Source organism: Perca fluviatilis, chromosome 23, assembly GCF_010015445.1.
Source record: "Perca fluviatilis chromosome 23, GENO_Pfluv_1.0, whole genome shotgun sequence".
Lineage (NCBI taxonomy): Eukaryota > Metazoa > Chordata > Actinopteri > Perciformes > Percidae > Perca > Perca fluviatilis.
Genome location: NC_053134.1, coordinates 10695910 through 10718242, shown reverse-complemented (window position 1 = coordinate 10718242; position 22333 = coordinate 10695910). Strand labels below are relative to the sequence as shown.

The window sequence follows — 22333 nt, the reverse complement described above, 5'->3', positions numbered from 1 at the left end:
ATTGATTCCAGGACAATAGTGTTGATGAACTGACTGAAGAGCCGGTTAATTAACCTGAGTCGTGTCACTGAACCGGGAGAATCAAGTGCCATATGTCAATGAACCGACTCACTCCTGTTTTTTTACCTCATTCGTGCCGGCAGCACTTCGCTCAAGCTGAGTGCGATCGGTGTATGCTCCGTTGTGTGTAGCTGGTCTTCTTCTGCTACTGTGTGTGTAGTAATCTAGCTCATTAGCGCCTCCACTAGAGTGGTGGTAGAATCAATCAGGAAATGGGCTACCCCGATTGGACCGAAAGAGTTGTTGAAGAGTTGTAGAAGAACAGTTGCGGTGAGAGCTACTCGGTATGACTGTCACGAGGAGACTGCGCACCAGGCTACTGAACAAGAGTGTAACCATGAGTGCATGAGTCTAATGTAATCAAACGGGTGTCTAGGTTCTCGGCAAGTTTGAGTTATCAACCGATCCCGGCAGCCTTTATTTCTCGTGCATCTTAGATGATTGTGTACATAGAAATTCATGGGCTACATTATCGATGGATATCACATATAAATACATGTCATGTTATCTTGGTAGTTATGTTAAGTTAAATGTTTGTTACATGGTAGGTAGGTTGTTGAGGAGACCGCGCACCAAGCTACTGAACGAGACCGTAACCATGCCTAATGAATGAGTCTATGTAATCAAACGGGTGTCTAGGTTCTCGGCAAGTTTGAGTTATCAACCGATCCTGGAAGCCTTTATGTCTCGTGCATCTTAGAATTGTGTTCATGGAAATTCATAGGCTACATTACCAAGGGGAAATTATTAGTAGTACTAGTATGAGTGTATAAATAGTATGTCAGCCTATTTCAGAGACATGGAGAGCAGGACATTTGCAGTTAAAAAAAAAATTAATCAATTAAAGAATCAGACGCTATATGAACTTAAAGTCAATCAAAGTAAAGTTAGAGGGAGGAAGCAGAATGACTAAGTGAAATGTGTGTTTCCCAACCTCCACAATAAGATCAGTTTGGAACAGCTTCAAGCTGCTTCACAAAAACACTGGCAGGAACACAGTTCAAGGCCACCAAGCCTCAAAGAAACAAACATTCTGGACAAGTTACAGATGCAGGGCACAATGTGAATAGTGTGTGTACACCAGTGAAAAACACTCTTTTCTTCTTTATCTGAGGGTTTTGTCTGTAGTTTACCACAAGACAGAATACATATTTTGGACCACTGACCATTTTCATACTTAAATTAACTTAAAATATTATATAAAAGTAGACAATAGTCAACATTAATATAACTAGAAAAACTAGAAAAAGGCAAACATTAAACATTAACACAATAAAAACAATCCAGGAGGCACAACACACATTACTGGACAAAGTGCCTACGGAACAAATTCATTTTCAACAGTTTCTTGAAACCATCGACTGACTCTGCATTTTGAGCATGAGCACCGCCAATGACTTTCATGCATTTAATGCTTTATTGATTGTTAAAGTTATGAAATACTTGGCTTTAGCATTACATTCTTTCTAAACTGGAAAGGTAAGAAAATAACACTGTACAGATCTGAATCTAAAAGCTGTTGTTTTTGTTCTTTTAGATCAGCAAACTAAGACATTTAAAGGAGACTTATCATGCTCATTTTCAGGTTCACATATTTTGGGTTTCTGCTAGAACATTACATGTTTATATATTTTAATGTTTAAAAAACATCTTATTTTTTATCAGACTGTCTGTCTCAATTTACCTGTAACTCTGTCTGAAACACGTTCGTTTTAGCACCTGTCTCTTTAAGCCCCCCTCCCGAAAAGCCCAGTCTGCTCTGATTGGCTTACGAGAATAATATGGTGCACCTTTGCAAAGGTAGTTTTACTGTAAAGCCGTGGGTGAAAATACTCAGATGGGGGGCAGTATGTTCTAATGAGCCTGCACGTGACAAAGGAAGGGGAGCCAAGACTGAATGGCTTGTTGAATCCCATGTTTTCTGAACAAGGCAGCCCACAAAAAAATGACTGGGTGGCTTATTTCACAGTTTGTGGTTTGGTAGGCACTCAAACTACCCAAATGTATGTGCAAAAAAAGCACTGAAAAAGTTGTTCTGATATGATCCCTTTAAAAGCTGCACAGATCGGCAGACTGATATGTTGATCAATCTTGGCAGCACTTCACTTTCCTGCTAAAGGAAGTGATTGTGTTCAATATGAAATATATTGCTTAACGTAGCTTCAAATCATGCCAGAAACATTGCAGGCCTGACAAACTGATTTTGTTGAATATTACTTATATTTTGAACTTTTGACTTTTAAAGACAAAATAAAATGAAAAAATCTATCTGGAATGACCCCATTGGCATCACCACAGGGAAATTAAACAAGTTACAATTAAGTACAAACAAAAGTATTAGGAAAACAGTGCTGAAAGCCAATGTCTGCCATCTGGCCTAATGGAAAGGATGTGAGAGCATAAGGCAGACATCAACACATTGGAGGAGAAGCACAGTGACTAAGCAAAATGACAAAATTACTGTTTTCCAGCCTCCACTCTACGAGCAGTCTGGAACAGCTTAAGTTTGGGTTCACACAAAAAACACTGCCAGTAACAGAGGTAAAAAACACACCAACCTCAAAGAAATAAATATTTTGGACAGTTTCTTGATGAATGGCACACATGTGAATTGTGTTTGGACCAATGGAAAGCTGTTTCATTCAGTATAAGGGGTTTGTCCATTCTTTGCCCTTTGAAATGCACAGGGACAGCAAGTATCAAGGGTTATTTTTTTTACCATTTGTGCACATAAATTATTATACTCTTATATTGAAAGCGGCTTTATTAAATGTGTAATGAAAAAATGTTGCTCATAGTGTGGAGTTGGCTGAATTGGACTGCAGTACATGGGGGATCTGGGCCTTCCAACCTGGAGAAAAGACCTTAACGAGCCACGTGTGCTGTACGGGCCTAGGTGACATCAGGTGTGGCTCATTAACTATAATCAGGGTGCGATTTGTGAAAAAAGCAGAGGGAGGGATGTTTTTTGGTCATGCACAACAAAACAAACATGCAATAATTAAATCCCCCTTTCAATACCATGGATATAGTGCCACTTGGCCAAGCATGCCAAAACACTTAAATATGCACTTCAATATTTAATGGAAAATAATCTCAAAATGAAAAGCACAATGTGGTGTCAACATAAAACACAGCGCTTTCAAGCCAGAGAGCAGGGTTCACTTTGCGGCGAAAACAAAATTCTTTCACCCAGGAAACGCTCGTTCATTCCTCGGGAATGTTTTAATCCAAACCACAGTCTTTTCCTAAACTTAACTAGTCGTTTTGGTGCCTAAACTTAACTGTCATCGCATGACACTCACTTTTTCTGGCTAAACTCCACTACATGGCCCCTGAAAGGACCGTCATCTGGCGGTGCCTGTAGCCAGCTCACAGTCACCTGTTGGCGGCTAAACAACTGCCGGCATCCTGGAGCTCTGTAGCGGCTAAATACAACCAGCAACTGCCACTTGGATTTTATCGTTCTATTGCACTAAAGACTGTTCATGTTACAGCTCTTTAGTTTGAAATACTTCTATTTTAGGTATTTAATAGTCTATTGGTGAAGTAGCATTGATCACTTGTCCCCAACACGGATAAAAATAATTCAGCAGAGGCAGGGATATGTAGACCAGAAAGGGGCAAATACCACGCAATCCCCCCAGCAAATCGCACCCTGGCTATAATGAAAGACTAACTACACATTTAAAGTAATAATCTTGAAGAATTTAATATAAATAAATGTCTGTTAAGTCACTATCTATCGCCAATTGAGGTAACACAATGTTGATTGAGCCTATGGCCCGCTGATGAAAGCCCTTGCATTTGCAGTATTACAAACTGGGTGTCTGTGGCGACAGTTCTGGGATAAATCTTACTCTTACTCTTTAACAGAAAGGTCGATCTCCTTAGAAATCAAATTAAATGTGCAAAGATTTCGGGTACAAGATGTAGCCGTAGCCAAGGCCCATAAGCAGCATTTGTAGAGTGATGGTCATAAAAACTGGTTTTGAGGGGCCCCCTAGAAATGTTTGCCTAGGGCCCCAACAGACCTTAGAATCACAACTGGTTTTATGGAGAGTTCAGGCAATCTTCACCAACTCATATTTGTTTAGATTCTAAATAGTTTTTGGTACATGTGTTAAGTGACCTTTAAGGTCGTAGAAACTATTGACCCAACAATACTAATGACTTGCTCACATGGTCTTTGGGGCATTTACTGAGACTCTAAAGGCATCTATCACTGAATGTGGAGTGGAGACACACATGTGGCAGTAAAAATAAAGAGCTATCTCTTATCTATTATTAAGAAACAAAGTTCTCAAGAGAGAATTGACTCAAAGAAAGAGAAATACAGATAGAGAAAAGAGAAAAAATTAAATATACGGCTTCACTGAAAAATAGAGAAATAGTTGTGGGACATTTTTGAGCTTGTCACAACAAAAATCTGAGATGCATTAAGTTTGCCTGGATGACTAACAGTTGAAAGTTACTACTTGCTTTCTCATTGTGGAGGTTTTGAGATGCTTTGTGTACTTAAATGACAAACTGTTTGTTTTGGTCTCCATACTGTTTCCATCCACTTTTCTCATGTTTGAAAAGCATAGCGTCAACAATAAAGGAATGTTGCATTATTTTTCTACACAGTTTGTGCAATAATACTTGTGCAATATATTGGAGATGCATGGGGAGTCTGCAAAAGCATCTTTTGGGCCAATCAACAGAAGCGTAAACCTTCCCTTTATGCCTCACTCTTCTTTCATTTTGTCATACTTTATCTGTGTATTCAGGTTAAACAAGTGTTTTCCTTTACTAAGAATTGTTAAAATGTCAATAAATCTAATCAGTATTATATTATCAAAGCCAAATGTATTTTCTTTACAAATGCATAAATCAATAAAAAAGATGATTCTGTGGGTCAAACAAGCCTGCAGATGCAAGCAAGGACATAAAAAGGCAGTCGAATGCCTCAACTTTTGCTAAACTGATTATCTGGTGGGGGAGGAATATCTTGGGAACTCAGATATTTTGATTTAGAATGTGAGGTATGAAAGTTTTCCACACACGAGAAATGTATCCAACATGGTCTCTAAGAATGGTATGTGAGTAGAGTAACAGACTGTACTGCGACCAATTAAATCCAGGCGTCAATTCCCGGCATGCTGTGATGGTGTGATGGACGTCCACCAACAAATGGGGGAAACATTTGGCCATTTGTCTCCCCCATCGCCTTCCTCAACTGCACCTATCAGAGTAGAACACCACCCTTGTCGATATTGGTCAATTGTCTCTCTATTTGTATAGAGAAGTACATAATGTGTGATTGAGTGTGATTTCAGGGCTTCTGGAGAAGAAAGATGTTGGGGTAAAAGAATGACAATAATTCATAGCATAGACATATGGGATGAATTGGATCTGCTTTAACCTACCTTTCACCCCTTACAGTCCCATGTCATTGGTCAAAAACAGAGGAGAAGAAATGTTTGTGTCAAGTGTTATGCAAGTCTCTGGTTGTCTCATAACCTTTTTATCAGATTTTCCAAAGCCTTTTTCACAGCACGAGAGGCTGAATTTATTCCTCTTCACAACCGGCGTCTGGGTTAAACGGCTGCCAGAGATCGTTTTCACATTTTTCCACACATAGCTTCTCCTACTCTTTCCATTTTTCCACAAAGCTTCCCCAACTGTAACTTGATTTTCAACTTGCACACATCACTTTGGGGGAGGACAATTACCAGAAAAAGTGGTTGATCTCTAAAGGTGATTAACTTTAGAAAAGGTGGAGGTAATATTAAGAGCATCATACATTTTTTAGCTTTTTGTGGTATGATATTCCCGTTCCTTGTTGCACCAGTTCCTTGTTAATTAACCGCAGTTTTTGGAAGATGCTCCCCCAGACATTCATACTGATGACACCTTAAATTTACATGACGACCTGACTCCAGTTTGCTGAAGAAGCCTCCCCTCCTCCCTCTTTGTCTCTCCATCAACCACTCTCGCTCTCTCTCTTTCTCTCCTCCCCCTCTCTCCTTCTTTCCCTCTGTGTTTTTCTCCAGAGACCCACACTGAACACCACACTGTTCTTACCTACTGGCCCTCCACCCCACGCACACAAAGAGTGAGAACTGCAGGTAAGCTTGCATGTGGCGGCATGCATTTGTGATTTCCTGTTTGATTATTATTACTCTTTATTTCTCTTTTCCGGATGGGATTATCAGAAGTCACTGCTAGGCTTTTGAGCAGTGGCTAGTGCAGCAACAGAGAAGGCAAGAATACCAGTGCATGGAACAAAAAGTGGTAGAAGTTTGATGATGTGCATATTGTTTATGAATAGCAGCGTATTAGCCTAGATCTTACATGTTTATATAGATCTGAAGTGCATTTTTATGACTGTTTCATAGATTTCCACAACTTGAGACTTGAAAACAATCTGTTGCACTTGGATCCAGTTTCTATCGGCATTTTTCATGTGTCTGGAATTAATCATTCTGGTTCTGCATTGTCTGCAGGATTGATGTTGTCCAATCATGATCCTAAACTAGTCATATGTCTGGTTTTAGTTCATTCTTCTGTGTATTTGCATCATTGTTTATAAAGAAAAGTACGGAAATCACTTTATTTAGTGTTTCATACATAATACATATCTTGATCAGTGTAATATGGATGTATATAGTGTTTACTCTTGGAACATCTGTGTTGCATTATTGCTCCCATTGTTGGTTTATGTAGAAATGTATCACGTTGATAGATGGTGGTGCTGGGAGCAATGCAGTTTGCTTCAAAATGCAGCTGTAATGATGTGGCTCAATACAGATAATTGAATCAAGGAATCCAGGAATCTAGTCGGTTGACATGAACTCTTGACCGATAATATAATACTCTGTGAAGTGGGTGTGATAATATGGTATAGGTAGGTGAGTAAGATTGACATCTCTCTAGCACAGGGGTTGGCTTTTTAAAATATGAAGTGCCATTTTAAAATGTTCTTGTTAATCATTGGCCAAATCAGCATTAAGCCTGCCATCATCTTCCTTTGCGCCACATTCTGTGAAGAAGGCAACAACGACTAGCCAATCAGAGGTAGAGTAGGGTGGGTCTTCGCGGAATGTGGATGGGGAAAAAGTCAATCACACTACCGTAAATAACAGGCTTTGCTCCTGCCAATGGCTATGAAAGAGGTCATTTGGCATGCGGATTGGAACATTTCCCAAAAACTCTTGCACACTTACTGCTAGTGTGCCATTGGTTGATCTACCGCGTGTCAATGGTGGCACGCGTGCCTAAGGTTGTTGACCCCTGCTCTAGCATAATAGCTTAAGAGTTTTGTTTTATAGTTCTTTCATTCTTTAGTTTTCTTTTTTTTTTATTAATAAATCCTATTGTACCACCAGAATTCTAACTATAAGCCTTCAACAAAGCACTATTTATGTCTCATTTCTTTTATTAGTTAATAGTTAACATTTGTGTGTTGTCTTGACCCCTCTAACCTTTCTAATGTATCCACTGCCTCCCCTTCCCTTCTGTCTGTTTGTTCCACAGACGTTATGTTCCCTCTCCGTGTACCCCTGTTGGCCGTATTGGTCAGCGTAGCCCTGTGCCAATATTATGATTATGAGTACCAGCCTAATTATATGCAAGGACCCTCAGGGCCCAACTGTAATCAAGAATGTGACTGCCCAATCCACTTCCCCACTGCCATGTATTGTGACAGCCGCAAGCTCAAGTTTGTTCCAGTAGTGCCAACAGGGATCAAGTACCTGTACCTCCAGAACAACCAGATAGAAGAGATCAAGGCAGGAGTGTTTGATAACGTCACTGAGGGACTTCGCTGGCTGATACTTGACAACAACCAGATTACCAATGCTAAGATAGCAAAGGGCACAATCGACAAACTTACAGGCCTGGAGAAGCTACTCTTCAGCTACAACAACCTGACAGAGCCAGTTGTCCCTCCCTCAAAGTCCCTTGATGAGCTGAAGATAATGTACAACAAGTTATCCAAGTTCCCCTCTGGACTCTTGACTGACAAGGAGAACTTGACCTCCATCAACCTTCAGCACAATCAGCTAACGTCCGATGCCATCGGGGGGGCATTCAAAGGGCCAAAGAAGCTGCTGTCCCTGGACGTGAGCCACAACAAGCTGAAGAAGCTGCCTGCCGGAGTTCCCAGTTCACTGGAAATTCTCTATGCTGACTACAATGACATTGACAGTGTCGGAGCAGGATACCTGAGCAAGATGCCCTCGCTGCAGTACTTGAGGATCTCCAACAACAAGCTGGTGGACTCCGGACTCCCTGCTGGAGTGTTCAATGTGACATCACTAGTGGAGCTGGACCTGTCTTTCAACAAACTGCAGTCCATCCCTGAGATCAACGAGCAGCTGCAGCAACTCTACCTCCAGGCCAACGAAATCAGCAGTGAGTGGCAACTGTCAATCTTCACTCTCCTAAAAGCATTGTTCAACTATTTGACTATTTTCTTAAAGGTGCCATGTGGAGTTGTCTTAAAGTTATGTTTGCATTTACTTTGTCTCACCAAACATGCTGTGTGTATCCTTTAGCTTACTCCTTTACCTTCCTCATAAAACATTTTACTGAGCCTACTTTTGTAAATATTTCAAATCATGCATTATTTCCATCCATGTTTGCTGGCTTGCATTCTTCTTCACTGCCTTTGCAGGTGCATTGTATCTTTGTGCGTTATCGACTTCCATTAGAAAAATAGCATTAAACCACAGGAATTGTGTATTGCCTGCTTCCTCGTCTTAGTGGTCACAAACTCCCAAGAGTACCTTTGACCCCCAGTATAAGGTGGTTGAAAGGTATATAATAACTTCTCTCCATTTTTGATTCTCTGTAGAGTTTGACCTGGCAAGTTTCTGCAAGTACATAACTCCTGTCAACTATTCCCACCTGAACCATCTGCGTCTGGACGGCAACAACATCACACACAGCAGCATGCCCCCTGACACCTCCAACTGCCTGCGCCAACTTTCAGATGTCATTTTTGAATAAGGACCTCCCTCAAATCTATGACCTTTCCATTACCCCCTTTTCTACTACCATTATATGGCTCAGACCAAAGCCTTCTGGATTAAAATGGTGTAATATCCCTCCTGACATAGTGCTCACATGTCCTTGCACATAAGTAGTAAATGCTAATGCAAATCTGATGCACTGTAATGGCATCTTCATCAATTAAAATATATATCTTGAATAAATCAAGAGCTGGGCAAATTTGATGGCAAGAGAAGCTAGCAACAAGTTTGCAACATACTATTGGCAAACATCAGTTAAATTCATCAAACATCAAACAAAGGTTTTTAAATCTTTTGAACATTCTAATTGTTCACATAAACATGAAGGCAAAAAATAGACAAAAAAAAATACAAAAATACAAAAAGTAAAGGACCAAAAGTTCTATGAATAAAAATTGATTCATATGCTTTGAAAAACACACACTTTAAACATTCCAAACTTGCATTTTATTACATTGAATTCAGACACAATGGAGTAAATGATGGCTCCAATGTCTCAATTCAATCATCAATCGTCATTTTGTTGTCTGTCTTGTATGTTCTAATGTTTAGCATGTATAATATAATGTGGGTACAACAAATAATCCATTGCTGTGCAAAGGACCAGCAAACAAGGACTATGTACTCAGATTTCAGTGTGTAGTGCCCAATGTGAGAAATTATGAAAAAATGTAAAACAGCAGTAACATAGAAGTCACATTTTTCAACTCCTGAATTAATCAAAGTGGTTTTAAGGTAAATACCATTGTTATTTACTTGTGTCTGCCTTTTTTACAAATGGTGCCCTGATGCAAATACCCTGATGTCCCACTGATTGACTCCTTTGAACTATAAAGTACACACACACACATATATATATATATATATATATATATATATATATATATATATACTGTATATATACCAACTAAGACATTTCTATTTCTTCACGAAAATAACTCCTTCAACCCAAATTTAAGTAGGACTTAGCTCTTTGTGAAGAGTAGAATAAATGACACATGATTAAAAGGCATTGGTACTATCCTTTAAACTACTGTACTTTCTCTGCTCAGTTAAACGTTGAAATGATTGAAGAGTCAAATTGTTTCTTTACGTTATCTTACTTCATAGCTGTCCACTTTCATGCGCATTGCTGATTTGTATACATTTGCATTACTTGCATGCAACCAATGGTACCATTCTTTTATAATAAACTACAGCTTTTGCAGTTAAGGCGCTCTCATTGTTACGTTGTTGTTCACCATGGTTGATAAATGCTTCTTACTGATACAAAGTCAACTTGACAGCAGTGTCTTGAATTCAGGATTGTCATTAATGAAGTTATGTTATTAGAATATCACATTATGTTTAGGTCATTTTTCATTTTATCATGATTTCTTTTGTGGCCTTTGACTCGGTAACTGCTCTTGGATTTGCTGTGAGAAAACCGGACACACACTTTAAATAAAGTTGAATAAAATATGTTTCCAACATACAGTATTTGTATGATATCGCTTTTTAAGGCTGCTGTAATTAATTTCGAGCATGTATGGAAACAAATTGATAAAGCCATATTATTTGATACAGGATAAATGAAATGAAAGGATGGTCTTGTATGTTGATTTTATTTGCTGGTAAATTTTTTTGCTAAAACTTTAATTTGTGCACCACTTCTTAAAGGTCCAATGTGTGGGAATTTCTCCCACCTAGTGTTGAGATCATATATCGCAATCAACTCTCTCGCACCACGCAGTTCAAAGTACGTATTACAGCTACGGTAGCCTTCACACTTTTTTTCTGATGACACCGGTCTCTTGCTCTTTTCAATATCCTTTTTCTTTTTCTGGGCGAAGAAAAAGACTCCTGTTCCTGAAATTTGGATTTTGAATATGTGTGGTCCTCCATGTTTCCTTATTCAAACTTTGCAGGGCCGGGAAGCTACCATACTCATTAGCAGCGTTAGCAGCATCTGCAAGTTTATCATGTGACAGCGAAAACGCGAAAGGCAGAGCAGTATGTCCTGTATGTCCCTTACTGGCTACCGTATTTCAATATGGCGCATTAATATGGAGCGTCTACCCCAGTTCATGCAAACGCAAATGTAAAATTTCAAGCCAAAGGGAATACTTGCAATTGATGGTGGTGGTAAATATTCATGAAAAGGACAAGTTTGTGAAGGGGCAACACAGATTTTGATAATGAACAACTAAAAACATTACACACTGGACCTTTAATAAGGTATCTCTTATAAAGGGTTTATAAATAATGGTTTAAAAAATAGTAAATCTTAGATTAATTCTTTATAAATCCGTAATTAGCCACTAATAAAGACAACGTTGGGGTTGGGGTGCCAGATATAATAAAACAATTTAACCACATTTGGGTATCTCTGCGAATTTCTGCATTGATGTCACTGACTGCATTGTGAATTGAGATTCATATTGCTCTATAATGGTTCAAAACACATAGTGACCATATGAATAATAAACATTAGAAACCCCTCTCTTATAGTCTGGTTTTAGGAACAAGGTAAAGCCAAGTGAACGGAGACAACAAACAGAACAGCACAATCGACAGTCAGTCTTGTCCACAGAGATACTACAGTATATAACCTGAGCATTATGACAGGGCATGATTTGTTGCAGAATTACTCTGTGGAGTGTGCTGTCATTTTTGGCAGCTATCATCTTCCTTTCTGGCCTAAATCTTTGAGATTAACAAAAGGAAAGAGTTTTTAAAACGAATGGAAGATGCATTTAAGATATTGTGTTTACATTCATGGCCCAACTGATTTCAAGGAGCCGTACCTTGTATTTTTCATCTGTAGCTTGTGTTCCCCAGATTTAATTTTGTGCCTCTCAAGTTTATTTGCAGTAGTTACATAACGAACCTATCATTTTTATTGTCCTACTTTTCAATGTAGCTGTGAGTGAAACAAAAAAACTGCTGGTCCTGGAGGGATGCAGGGGTTGCAGGGTTTTTCTCAATACAGCAGCTTTAAGATATTTTCTGCGTAAATCTACCCTTTCAACTGTCTCAGACAGAAACCACAAATATCCCATGACAATTTCAAAGTACTTTATTTTTTCAGTAATGCTTTCCTGTGGAGCGTTAACACAAACAGTTCTCAGAGAGGTCTGTCCTAGTGTCCTGTTTCGAATAAGATACATTTTAGTCTGCATATTTGGCTTTTTAGGTTCACTTGTAGTCAAAAGTGATTAATTGAAAGAATGATTAATGCAGGTTCATCAAAAAGTTTCTTGGGCCATTTTTCTACAGAGAAAATATTTTTTCTCCATTGTTTTGCATCTCAAAAGGTCACTACAAAACAATAAGAGAGTAATAATAATTAGGGTTTGGGCCCCTTTAGGGGGTGAAGTGCTTTTAGTCTTGTAATTGAAGAGTCTGAGAAATGTTTTCATGTTGTGCGAGAGGGAAATAAAACTTTTAAATCAGCACATTCCTTTTGGTTTCTGCACCATCTTTCAAAAGGTTACCATCCATTTTAGCCTTAAGAAGACTGAATACATCTTTATATGGAATTGATGTTGGTGTTATATATATCCTCTATATCCTCTAAAATGTACCTTGTGATATATGAATGCACTGCCACTGTGGATAATAAATCAGGCACAAAGATTCATAGTCACTGTCTTTGGGTGTGTTATATGATATATCACTTTTTTATAGTATCAATAGCGTATTTACAAAGCTGTGCACTAACACCCCTAATTCTGGCAAAGTTCCATATTAGAGCAGACATTATTTAAAGGTAGTAAGTTTGTTGATTAGATTTGTGGCATTTATAGTTATAATGGGAATGGCTTCCAGATGTCCCATTTGATTCCTGCTAGGTGTTTGTAATTAGATCCAGCTGTAAAGTTGAGTTTTACTTCAAATTTGACCCACTTATGTAAATGAAAGTCAGTAGTCCTCTGTCTTGGAGGTGCTGGGAGCTGATTTAAATAAACAACACTTCTCTGTGCCATCCAATAACAGCCAGGAGGTAAAAATATTAGCAGTCTACTCACTGCCAACTACCATTACAACATGTTACATGTTTGTTTTAACAGCTTTTTTCTCATTTCACATGTTTTTATACAGTCATTTGTACAGATTCCCAATCTAGGACAATTTCCTCCTCTTCCTCCTGGGTCCCTTATTTAAATCCTGAGTGGCGCTCCTGCTGCCTGTGTCTAGACAATAAAGTCCTTTTATAAAGCCTTAAGCCTTACATCCTCCTCTTACAGATGGTGAGTGAAAGTATAATCAGCTGTTGCAGCCTGGCAGCCCAATTCCAAAGATCATACTCTTTGTATCATACATTGTTATTCATATTCTGTCTCAAACTTTTTTCCACAGATTGTCACTTAACTGACACTCTTTCGTAATTGCTGTTGGATAGTTCCCTTCCTCTTTTATTTCAAGCTCTCTCCCCATCTCTGTACATTTCTCTTGTCTCACCCTTGTCCAAAGAACTTTACAGTAACAAGGATCATGTGCATAAGGAACGGAATGTTTAAAGCAATCAGCTCCACACAACTCCCTCTGTATTTCTCAGTATGGCTGTGTTCAGAAGATTGTGTCTTACGGTGACTTTCATGGGCAGAATTTTTGAGTGAAGATAATTACCTTTTCTGAAGAGTCCGTCATGTTTTTTTAATCCTCTGTGTCGGCTTTGGCTACTAGCAACTGCTTCGGGGAGGGTGGGGGGCACGTGCGTTATCACGGAAGGCTTGTATCATGTGGACGCGCCGACAGTGTTGTTGTCATTACTTAGAATTCCTCATGTGGGCGACAGAAACTACGCACTATAGCTTTAAATTTGAATTTGAAAAACTACCTGTTTTTAGTATCGGTCAATATATATGTTTTCCTTATCCTTTTTACCCACCCATACATATAACAGCAGGACTAAGAGTTTAAAGCCCTGTGAGACTGTATTAGGCACAGCAGTGCTTTGAGCTAAATGCAAACGGCAGCATGCTAACATGCTCACAATGCCAAGGCTAACATGCATTTGGAGGTATAATGTTAGTCATGTTCACCATCTTATCTTATCTATCTTTTTTTCTGAGAGGAACATAAGTATGTGTGTACCAAATTTAATGGCAATCCATCCAAAAGTTGTAAAGACATTTCACTCAAAACCACAAATCAACCTCATGTTGGCAGGGGATCACCATAGTCAGTAGGATTTATCAAAATTTCAAAAAATCTATCCAATAGTTTTTGAGTCAGGACCGAAGTGGTTGGTCAAGCTACTGACAGACAGACCAACATTGCCAATCCTAGAGCAATGCAGAAAAACAAATACAAAACAAACTGTGGAATAACAGGACAGTAGTATTCTTAAAATATTGATATGCACACATGCAGTTTGGTTTGCCTCTTCATCTTTGGATACATATCAGAAAACATCAACCTAAAAGTGCACAACAATACTAAAGGCTGTCTACAGCAGCAGGTTTACTGGAATTACAATTGTCCATGACATCTTAAGGGTGAGACACTATAAAACTAATAAGGTTGAACTTTTAGTTCCAAAAAGTGGTTAACTTTAATAGTGATCTGGGGCTCACGCAATTATGAAGCTGTTTCTGGCAATGAATGTAAAAACTTTCTACAGTGATGTCATTGAGTAATATATTATCCCTAATAGGCATGATGGGAAAAACTACAAAAAGAAGACCTGGGTTGTAAAAGAAAAAGAAGGGAATTTTCCTGTAAAAAGTTGGGTGTGAATGTCTGAGATCAGACCCCTCTAAGCTCCTCTCTTACCTCACCTGACAGCCTATAAACACACCCCTGTGTGGCCTGTCAGCTGAAATTAGCCATAAAATGATTGTGCTCCCAACCCCCAGAGTAAAGGGTAAAGAGTGAATCCTCCATTGTAGACCAAAAGGGTAAGTGGGGTGGAATGACAGCAGTTTCACGCCGACACCACACTTGACTTTTTCTACAAAAACAAGAGGAGACCATATGAGAAGAGGCGGAAAAACACTGCTGGGCTGGTAGAAAAGTAGGCAACACAAATTCTGAAAGGACATCCCAACTAACACAATCGTCCTCCCACCAACAACACATGCTCCATCCTCTCTGTTCAACCGGCGGCCAAGGTGCAGTATCCTAAGGGGAATCAAACCAAGAAGTCTAACTGGGCTAGACAGTGACACTGTGGACAATCATAAGAGCTATTCATGAGAGAAGCAGAAGAACCAAACCAAACCATACCTGGCTGCATGCAGACCACTCACACTAATTGGAGGAGCAGGTAAAGATGATCTTATCTTTCTTTAATAATACATCTGTTTGAGAGAGGGGCCAGTGAAAGGCTCGGACAGTGCATTTTTCAGAGGGTTTTCATCTGATTGGATTGATCTTTACCTTTCATGTGGTACACCTTGCCATCTTATGTTTCAGAACTTGTAGGTAACACGTAAAGTGGGGAAGTAACCTTGCAAATAAAAGGAGGCTTTGAAAATGTTTAAAGTTGTTACAGGAACAAGATATATTGATTGACAGACACTTTTGTAATCAATCAATTTAGCAATAGTTTAACAATCAAGCCTAAGAATGAATGAACTAAGAAGTAAAAAAAAACTGTTGCTGTTCAACATTTGCAAATGACACACATCTTGGAAAGTCACTTTCACTTCCAAACCTGTTTTTTCCACATAATAATTACCCATAAACACAGTTACTTTCTCCGATCTGGATGCAGTAAGCCATGCAATCTCTTCCAAGTGTTTCAAAGTCATGAAGTGGATTTCAGCAAAGCCATCAACTGGAACAGATCCCACAAAACCCACAGACACAAAGCCCCTGGCAGGAAATAAGCATTATCATATTCCTATGCATGTGTTTCTCCTTAGTCTGTCAGGCAGATTGTAGCCAACATTTGTTTTCAGTAATATATGTTCCATTTTGCAGAGATATGTGAAGCCCTGATTCACCATTTTCAACAGTCGGCATGTAAATCTTGAGCCACATTATTAATGACTATTGTGTTGTAATGAGACTGGGAGGGTACCCCATCTGTTGTGTGTGCAAGTCAGTAACAGTTTCTATGAAATCACACCCAGTTTGAGTTCAATCAAACAAAAAACAAAGCATTATTTACACCTCATTAATTGGATTTTAGACGTTTTATTGACATTTATGTTACATTGAATAAGGGTTAGGTGCCTGTGAACAGACAGCTCTGTCTACCCTTGATGTAATGGTTGCACTAATGCTTTTCAGATGGACAGTTTGACCGATTCTTGATCTCATCCCAAGCCTTTTATAAGGCTGCTGGTTGGCCATAGTATTAGAGGCTCAGTGGAGGTACATTCTTAATGTAGAGGTAACAAGCTGGCTGTCCTGTTGCTTAACAGACTGGGTTGCATGCCAAGTAGTCTTGCTTTGCCAGACCTTCCTCCACAGCGCTGCGGAGGAGGGTCTGGCGAGTCCACACAGCATTCCGGGTTGGGAGAAAAACATGCTGTGGTTTATTGGCATTTCTTTAAACCAATCACAATCGTCATGTGTGGCGCAAAGCACCAGGAAAAGCCACGGTGCCTCTGCAAAATAGCCTTTGGAAGGAACATATTTTGGTGAAACGTGTTGTTGTTTTAGTCATGCAACAGAAAACTCTGATTGGACAGATAGTCTAGCTAGCTGTCTTGATTTCCCCTTCAGAGATCTGAGGAGCAGTTAACCATAGTCCTCATAAATCGACCAACACAATCAAAATGGAAAGTAACGGACATCTGACTGAAAAGAGTAAAATCCGGTGGAATTTCCGACGGCAACGGAGCAATCCCGGAAGTGGAACATTGTGGATTTAGACTACATAGACTACTATAAGTAACTGTTATTGCCAGTAGGCTCTGCAGTCTGACAGCAAACTGAAATATGCTCAGAGACATGCAAGGAAGATGTGTCTTCTTTAATTAACTATAAGCTCAAAAAGCCATTATCTGCCTTTTACTTCAAGAAAAAGGATTAGGCATAAATGTAAATAGCTACACATGCTGTCATCAAAAGATAAAAGTATGGTATGCAAAGAAGTGGAGTCACTTTAGGCTAACCCGCTAATGTTGTTAGGACAGTACTGCAAACGTGTCCGTTCATGTAGATGGTAATTTGCCTTTGATGTACAGTTCCTATAAATGTGCTCAGGGCTAAGGTCTGGATATGTAACTGATAATACAAGATTATAAACGTGTAGATAAATGATTACTGTTCAAAAATGCACCTTGGCAAACAGAGGAGGAGCTCTGATGAGATTGTATGGCTGACCATAGATAAATTTCGCTCCTATCCTCACACAACTCAGATGGGATTATCCTGCTGCACTTAAACCTTTGCCGTCATCACTGGAAATTAGCGCAACCTCACACTGGCATGTTAAAAGGTCACCAATCATGACGCTGGGATAGCTTTTACAAAAACAATTTGCCTGACCAGCGTGCAGTAAAATCCCCCCAGATTAAGCCTGACCTCCATCCCATAACACCATCACCTACCATGTCTGCAGACAATGTTTTGTACTTAAGTAGAGTGCGTCATCTTTGTGCTGGATGCTTACGCAGTCAAGCACAGACAACGTGCCTTCCCTTCTAACAATGTAAACTTAGGGTACTAATCAAAATCAATTGAAGCCAATGAGTTCATAGAGTTGCCTTAAACCTGCATAAAGCCATATCCTGCAGGAACTATTACAAATACATTGAATAGTGGCCATGACAAGACGCACATGCCCAGAAATAATATTGAAATATGTCGTGGCAATTCAAAGTCATTATTATGGGATCCAATGTGTGCCACCACCTCCACTAGTCTATTACTAGTTTGAAACTAGGCAGGATGGTCCATTTATACATTTACACCAAATCTGAACAAAGATTTATCAAATTTTGGTGACCATGTGCTTACAGTCCTGGTAGACAGACTTGATGGCCTGTTGCTGACATTTGGAGTGGATCATCTGTACATCACAATTATACTGAGTTGTATTTGTGGACTTTGTGTTTATCCAACTTTCTCTGTTGACTGCAAACACTGTAACACTTTTGCATAAAGCAGCTTATTGAATCCTGATCTGATCGCTGTGGCCAGCAGCAGCACAAAATTAGCACAAAAGGTCAGTAAAGGATGCTAAGGGATTTGTGAGTGGAGTTAAATAGAGATCAAGCATTCCAACCAAGGGATGAAGGGTTGTACATGTGGAAGTCAACAAACAAAGAACAGGTACTGTAGGCTTGTATTAGCCTGTTTGTAAGTGGGCCATGTCTCAAGTACTAAAAAGGCTTAGCACACTATACACCATCATGGGATTGTGACCTTTGATCCTGCGAGAATCTCATTGGCCACGAGAAGCTTTGGTGTCCTCATGAGTGATGGTTGGCAAAGGGTGAATGAAATAACTAGTGGTACAAATACAGGGAAGAGAGAGGTACAGCCTCATTATTTGGGACTACGCTTGGTAACTTGCTGAGGAGGAACATAGGCAAGAGGGAATTTACAGAGTTTAAGGTAAGCTGGCTTTCTGGAAGGCAAAGACATTTATACGTCTGGATAACGGGTTGGTTGTTTGGTAAATGTTTCTCTTGCAACTAGTGATTGGGCTTTAGCTTTAAGGAAGCACGGATCACACTTTTATCATTTGTGCCACACTTTGTTTCTCAAAGCTGAGTCAAGAAGCTTTGACACCTGTACAGTGAGAAAGCGAAGGCACATCTCTCAAAACAGGTGTGCCGGCTTTGTCTTTGAAGTGCGCCCATCTATGGAAAAGTGTGGCCTACGCAAAATGAGTTCCAGACAAACTTGGGGTGCATCAAGAATTAAACAAGCACCAGATGGCAGCTGAGAGGAATCAAGTAGAGGCTTAAGAAATGAGTGGAAAGAAAATGGTAGAGCAGATTTTGTTTGTTTTACTTTTTTATATTGCATCTATTGTGTCCCCCCTTTTGCATCTCACTTTTTGTCCTTTACCCATCTCAGTGGCTAGTACCAGGTCATCTGCCCTTTTCCTGAACTGACTGCCATCCCTAATGGGGAAGAATTCAGTTATCCTCAATTGAATGTGTGCAATGCTTGCATATGCGTTTATTTGCATGCACCATTGCATCAGCTGTGCAAAACAAAGCAAGTGGACTTTGAGATGTGTGGCAGGCTTAGACATATATGTTGCAAACAAAGCCAGATGAACAGGTGGCATCTTACACCTGATATCCAAAGTCTTCAAGTCTAAGCTTCAAGATTGTCCTAATGCAACTAAAGTTGACCTGGTTCTGCTTCCTGTCTTTGGAGCTTTACTTGTCATTGGCAGGCAAAGAAATTACCCGGAAACCGGAAGCTGCCATTGGAATTTAATGATAATGACATTAGAGGTAGAGTAGGCGACATACACTGGTGGTGGCTGATTTGGGCCAGAGTTTTCACAAGTGTGCATTTGTGAACACTAAATCAGCTGATGCATTTGTATTTGATGCCAGCTACATGATTTGCAGTATTTAAAGTGACTGTATGTTATATTTCTGGAGTGTTACTGTAAAGGCCTTACCAAGACTGTTGTTAATCTAGAATCACAAAACAAACACAGGGACCTTTGCAAATTATAACACCTTATCTATCCTTTTTATCTTAAATATCTAGGGCATTCTGATGTCAATTTTCACTATTCTGTCTTAAAGCCTGTGTAACCATCTATAATATTGTTTTGTATCTTGTTTTGAATCATAGTTTGGGCAGCGAAATGGCACTTCTCCTGAGTCTTCTCTGCACCTTGTGCCTGGTGGGGCAAGTTCTTGGCCAGGACATGCCTTATGAGGAATATATGGCCCAGATTCAAGCCTGCCCTAAAGAGTGTCGCTGCCCCCCCAACTTCCCTCGTGCTGTCTACTGTGATAATAAAGCCCTGAAGAGCATCCCCAAAATCCCTACACACACATGGTATCTCTACCTGCAGAACAATCTAATTGAGGTCCTGTCAGCAGATGCCCTGCGTAACGCCACACAGCTGCGCTGGCTGAACCTAAACCGCAACAAAATTTCCAGTGAGGGAGTGGAAGAAGGTGTCCTAAGTACAATGTCTCACCTGGCGCACCTTTACATGGATGACAACCTCTTGTCCTCTGTGCCATCTCCCCTGCCAGCTAGCCTAGAGCATCTACTTCTCTCTCGCAATCGAATTTCCAAGATCCCTGCTGGTGTCTTCATTGGTCTGGATAAGCTCAACCTCTTGGACCTCCAGGGGAACAAGCTGATGGATGAACATGTGACTGAGGTGAGCCTGAAGGGTCTAAACAACCTGGTACAGATCAATCTAGCCAAGAACCAGCTGAGTAGTATGCCACTTGGCTTACCACCCACCACTACACAACTTTTCCTTGATGGCAACAACATTGAGAAGATCCCAGCTGGCTACTTCAAAAGTTTGCCAAAAGTGGCATTTCTGAGGCTCAACCACAACAAGCTTGGCAGCAGTGGAGTTCCGAAAAATGTGTTTAATGTCTCCAGCATTTTGGACTTGCAGCTGTCCCACAACCAGCTGACTGAGGTTCCCCTCATTCCCTCTGGCCTTGAACACCTTCACCTTGACCACAACAATATCAAAAGTAAGTCTGTGACATTTTCCCAAAGCACCTACTGCTTTTTTCTGATTATAGTGATTCATTTGAACTGTGCGTAGATGCATAGAGTGTTTTTCTATGCATTTATTAAATAGGGTTGTTTATCAGAAAGATATCCTGTAATGCTATTGTAAGTAATTTATTCCCTTTGTGTATTTACAGGTGTAAGTGGCGCCATCTGTCCTGTCGCCGTCGACACTTTGGATGACTCTATCAATGAAAGTGTTCCTCGACTGCGCTACCTTAGACTGGATGGCAATGATATTAAGCCACCGATTCCCAGGGATGTCATTCTGTGCTTCCGTCTCCTGAGGTCCATTGTCATCTAAAATAAATCCTAATTAAATTCTAATTTCCTTCAACGGATGATGATATGTGAATCCATGCAACAATGGTGATATGAGTAATGTTTGCATGTTTGTGAAGCTCAAATATTTGACACTAGTTGGCATCAACTTGTTTCATTGCTGTGAATTAGGAAAACGTTCCTTTCAGTTCCAGAAAACATTGATCTTTTTATTGATATCTGAATAAAATCTAAAAGAAAGTACAAAATTTACAAGGAACTGATGGGTTAGAAGCTTTACTGACGCTGCAATCTGTTGACAATTAGATGTGCCTTATTTTGGTGTAAACATCTGCATGTACAATTCAGAATGAAATCTGATTATAATATAGCATGACAGTGATTTAGACAGATAGGAGGACAAAATGTGTTGATGACATGTTGAGGACTCATTGTCATTATGCTTCTTTGAGCAGGAGGCAAAGCTTATTAATACATAGGCAAAATATCACTTTTTATTTTTTTCTAATATTTCAGGAAAACCTTTGCTTTATACTTGTAGACTTAAAGCCAAATGAATGATCTTGTGTTCTAGGTTTATGGTCTCTCTACTCTATTCTATAACATGCTTATTTACTGTAGGTAATTTATTTTTATTTAATATTGTGGGGAAATAAGTAGAAACCTGTGAATATTCATGGCCAATATTCCTTAAAGTTTTGTAACTGTTTTTAAAAAATGCCAACACACTTTTTAATTCTGGTTATTATTCTGAATAAACTGAGTAAGAGATTTCATTTTAATTGTCTTCAATTTAAATAAAACATCTGAAAATGTGCCCAAGTGTAATTTTGTCATGTTTATACAACTCCAGCATTTACATTACATTTGAACGCAACATAAATGTCAATGTACATATATGAATTATGATCATACTATTTGTTGTATGAGAAAGTTTTTCCAACAAATTTTATTTAAGATATATTGCATAATAACTTAGGGAACTAATTATTTTATTAGAATTAAACATACAGTACATCATCATCCACATAACATCTTCAACCAATCTACCAAGTGACAGTAGACTCCCATTACATGAACTGTGAGCTATAAATCTAACTTTTTGTGTGTCTGACACACTCTTTTGAGCTATGAAATTACAAAACTGTAATATAACATGCATGGATTAGTAGTTCCTACCCTCGCTTTGTTCCTCTGCCCAAACATTTGAAGGCTCCAGATAGAGCTGGATGATATGGCCAAAAATATAAAATCTCAATTTCATTCAAGCCTGGAGATTAAATGAAAAACATGATTAATATGTCAATTTTTTTAAGGGTTTCATATGCAAAAGAGTTCAGCAAGAA

The 22333-nt window shown here is 39.3% G+C and overlaps 2 protein-coding genes across 3 annotated transcripts; both read left to right on the top strand.

The window, feature by feature from the left end:
• Positions 1–6062: 6062 nt before the first annotated feature.
• On the top strand, positions 6063–10556 carry lum (lumican). The gene is made up of 3 exons (XM_039792303.1): positions 6063–6173; positions 7582–8460; positions 8903–10556. The coding sequence occupies exons 2-3, from the start codon at positions 7587–7589 to the stop codon at positions 9055–9057; spliced, it is 1029 nt and encodes a 342-aa protein (XP_039648237.1). The 5' UTR covers positions 6063–6173; positions 7582–7586; the 3' UTR covers positions 9058–10556.
• A 4524-nt stretch (positions 10557–15080) lies between these two features.
• Positions 15081–21763, top strand: kera (keratocan). 2 transcript variants are annotated; one of them, XM_039791003.1, is made up of 3 exons: positions 15081–15333; positions 19791–20665; positions 20843–21763. In XM_039791003.1, exons 1-3 carry the CDS (start codon positions 15260–15262, stop codon positions 21007–21009), a joined length of 1116 nt encoding a protein of 371 aa, XP_039646937.1. In that variant the 5' UTR covers positions 15081–15259; the 3' UTR covers positions 21010–21763. The 2 variants fall into 2 exon arrangements, with proteins under 2 accessions (XP_039646937.1, XP_039646938.1); XM_039791004.1 differs by lacking the exon at positions 15081–15333 and adding an exon at positions 18461–18581.
• The last annotated feature ends 570 nt before the right edge of the window (positions 21764–22333 follow it).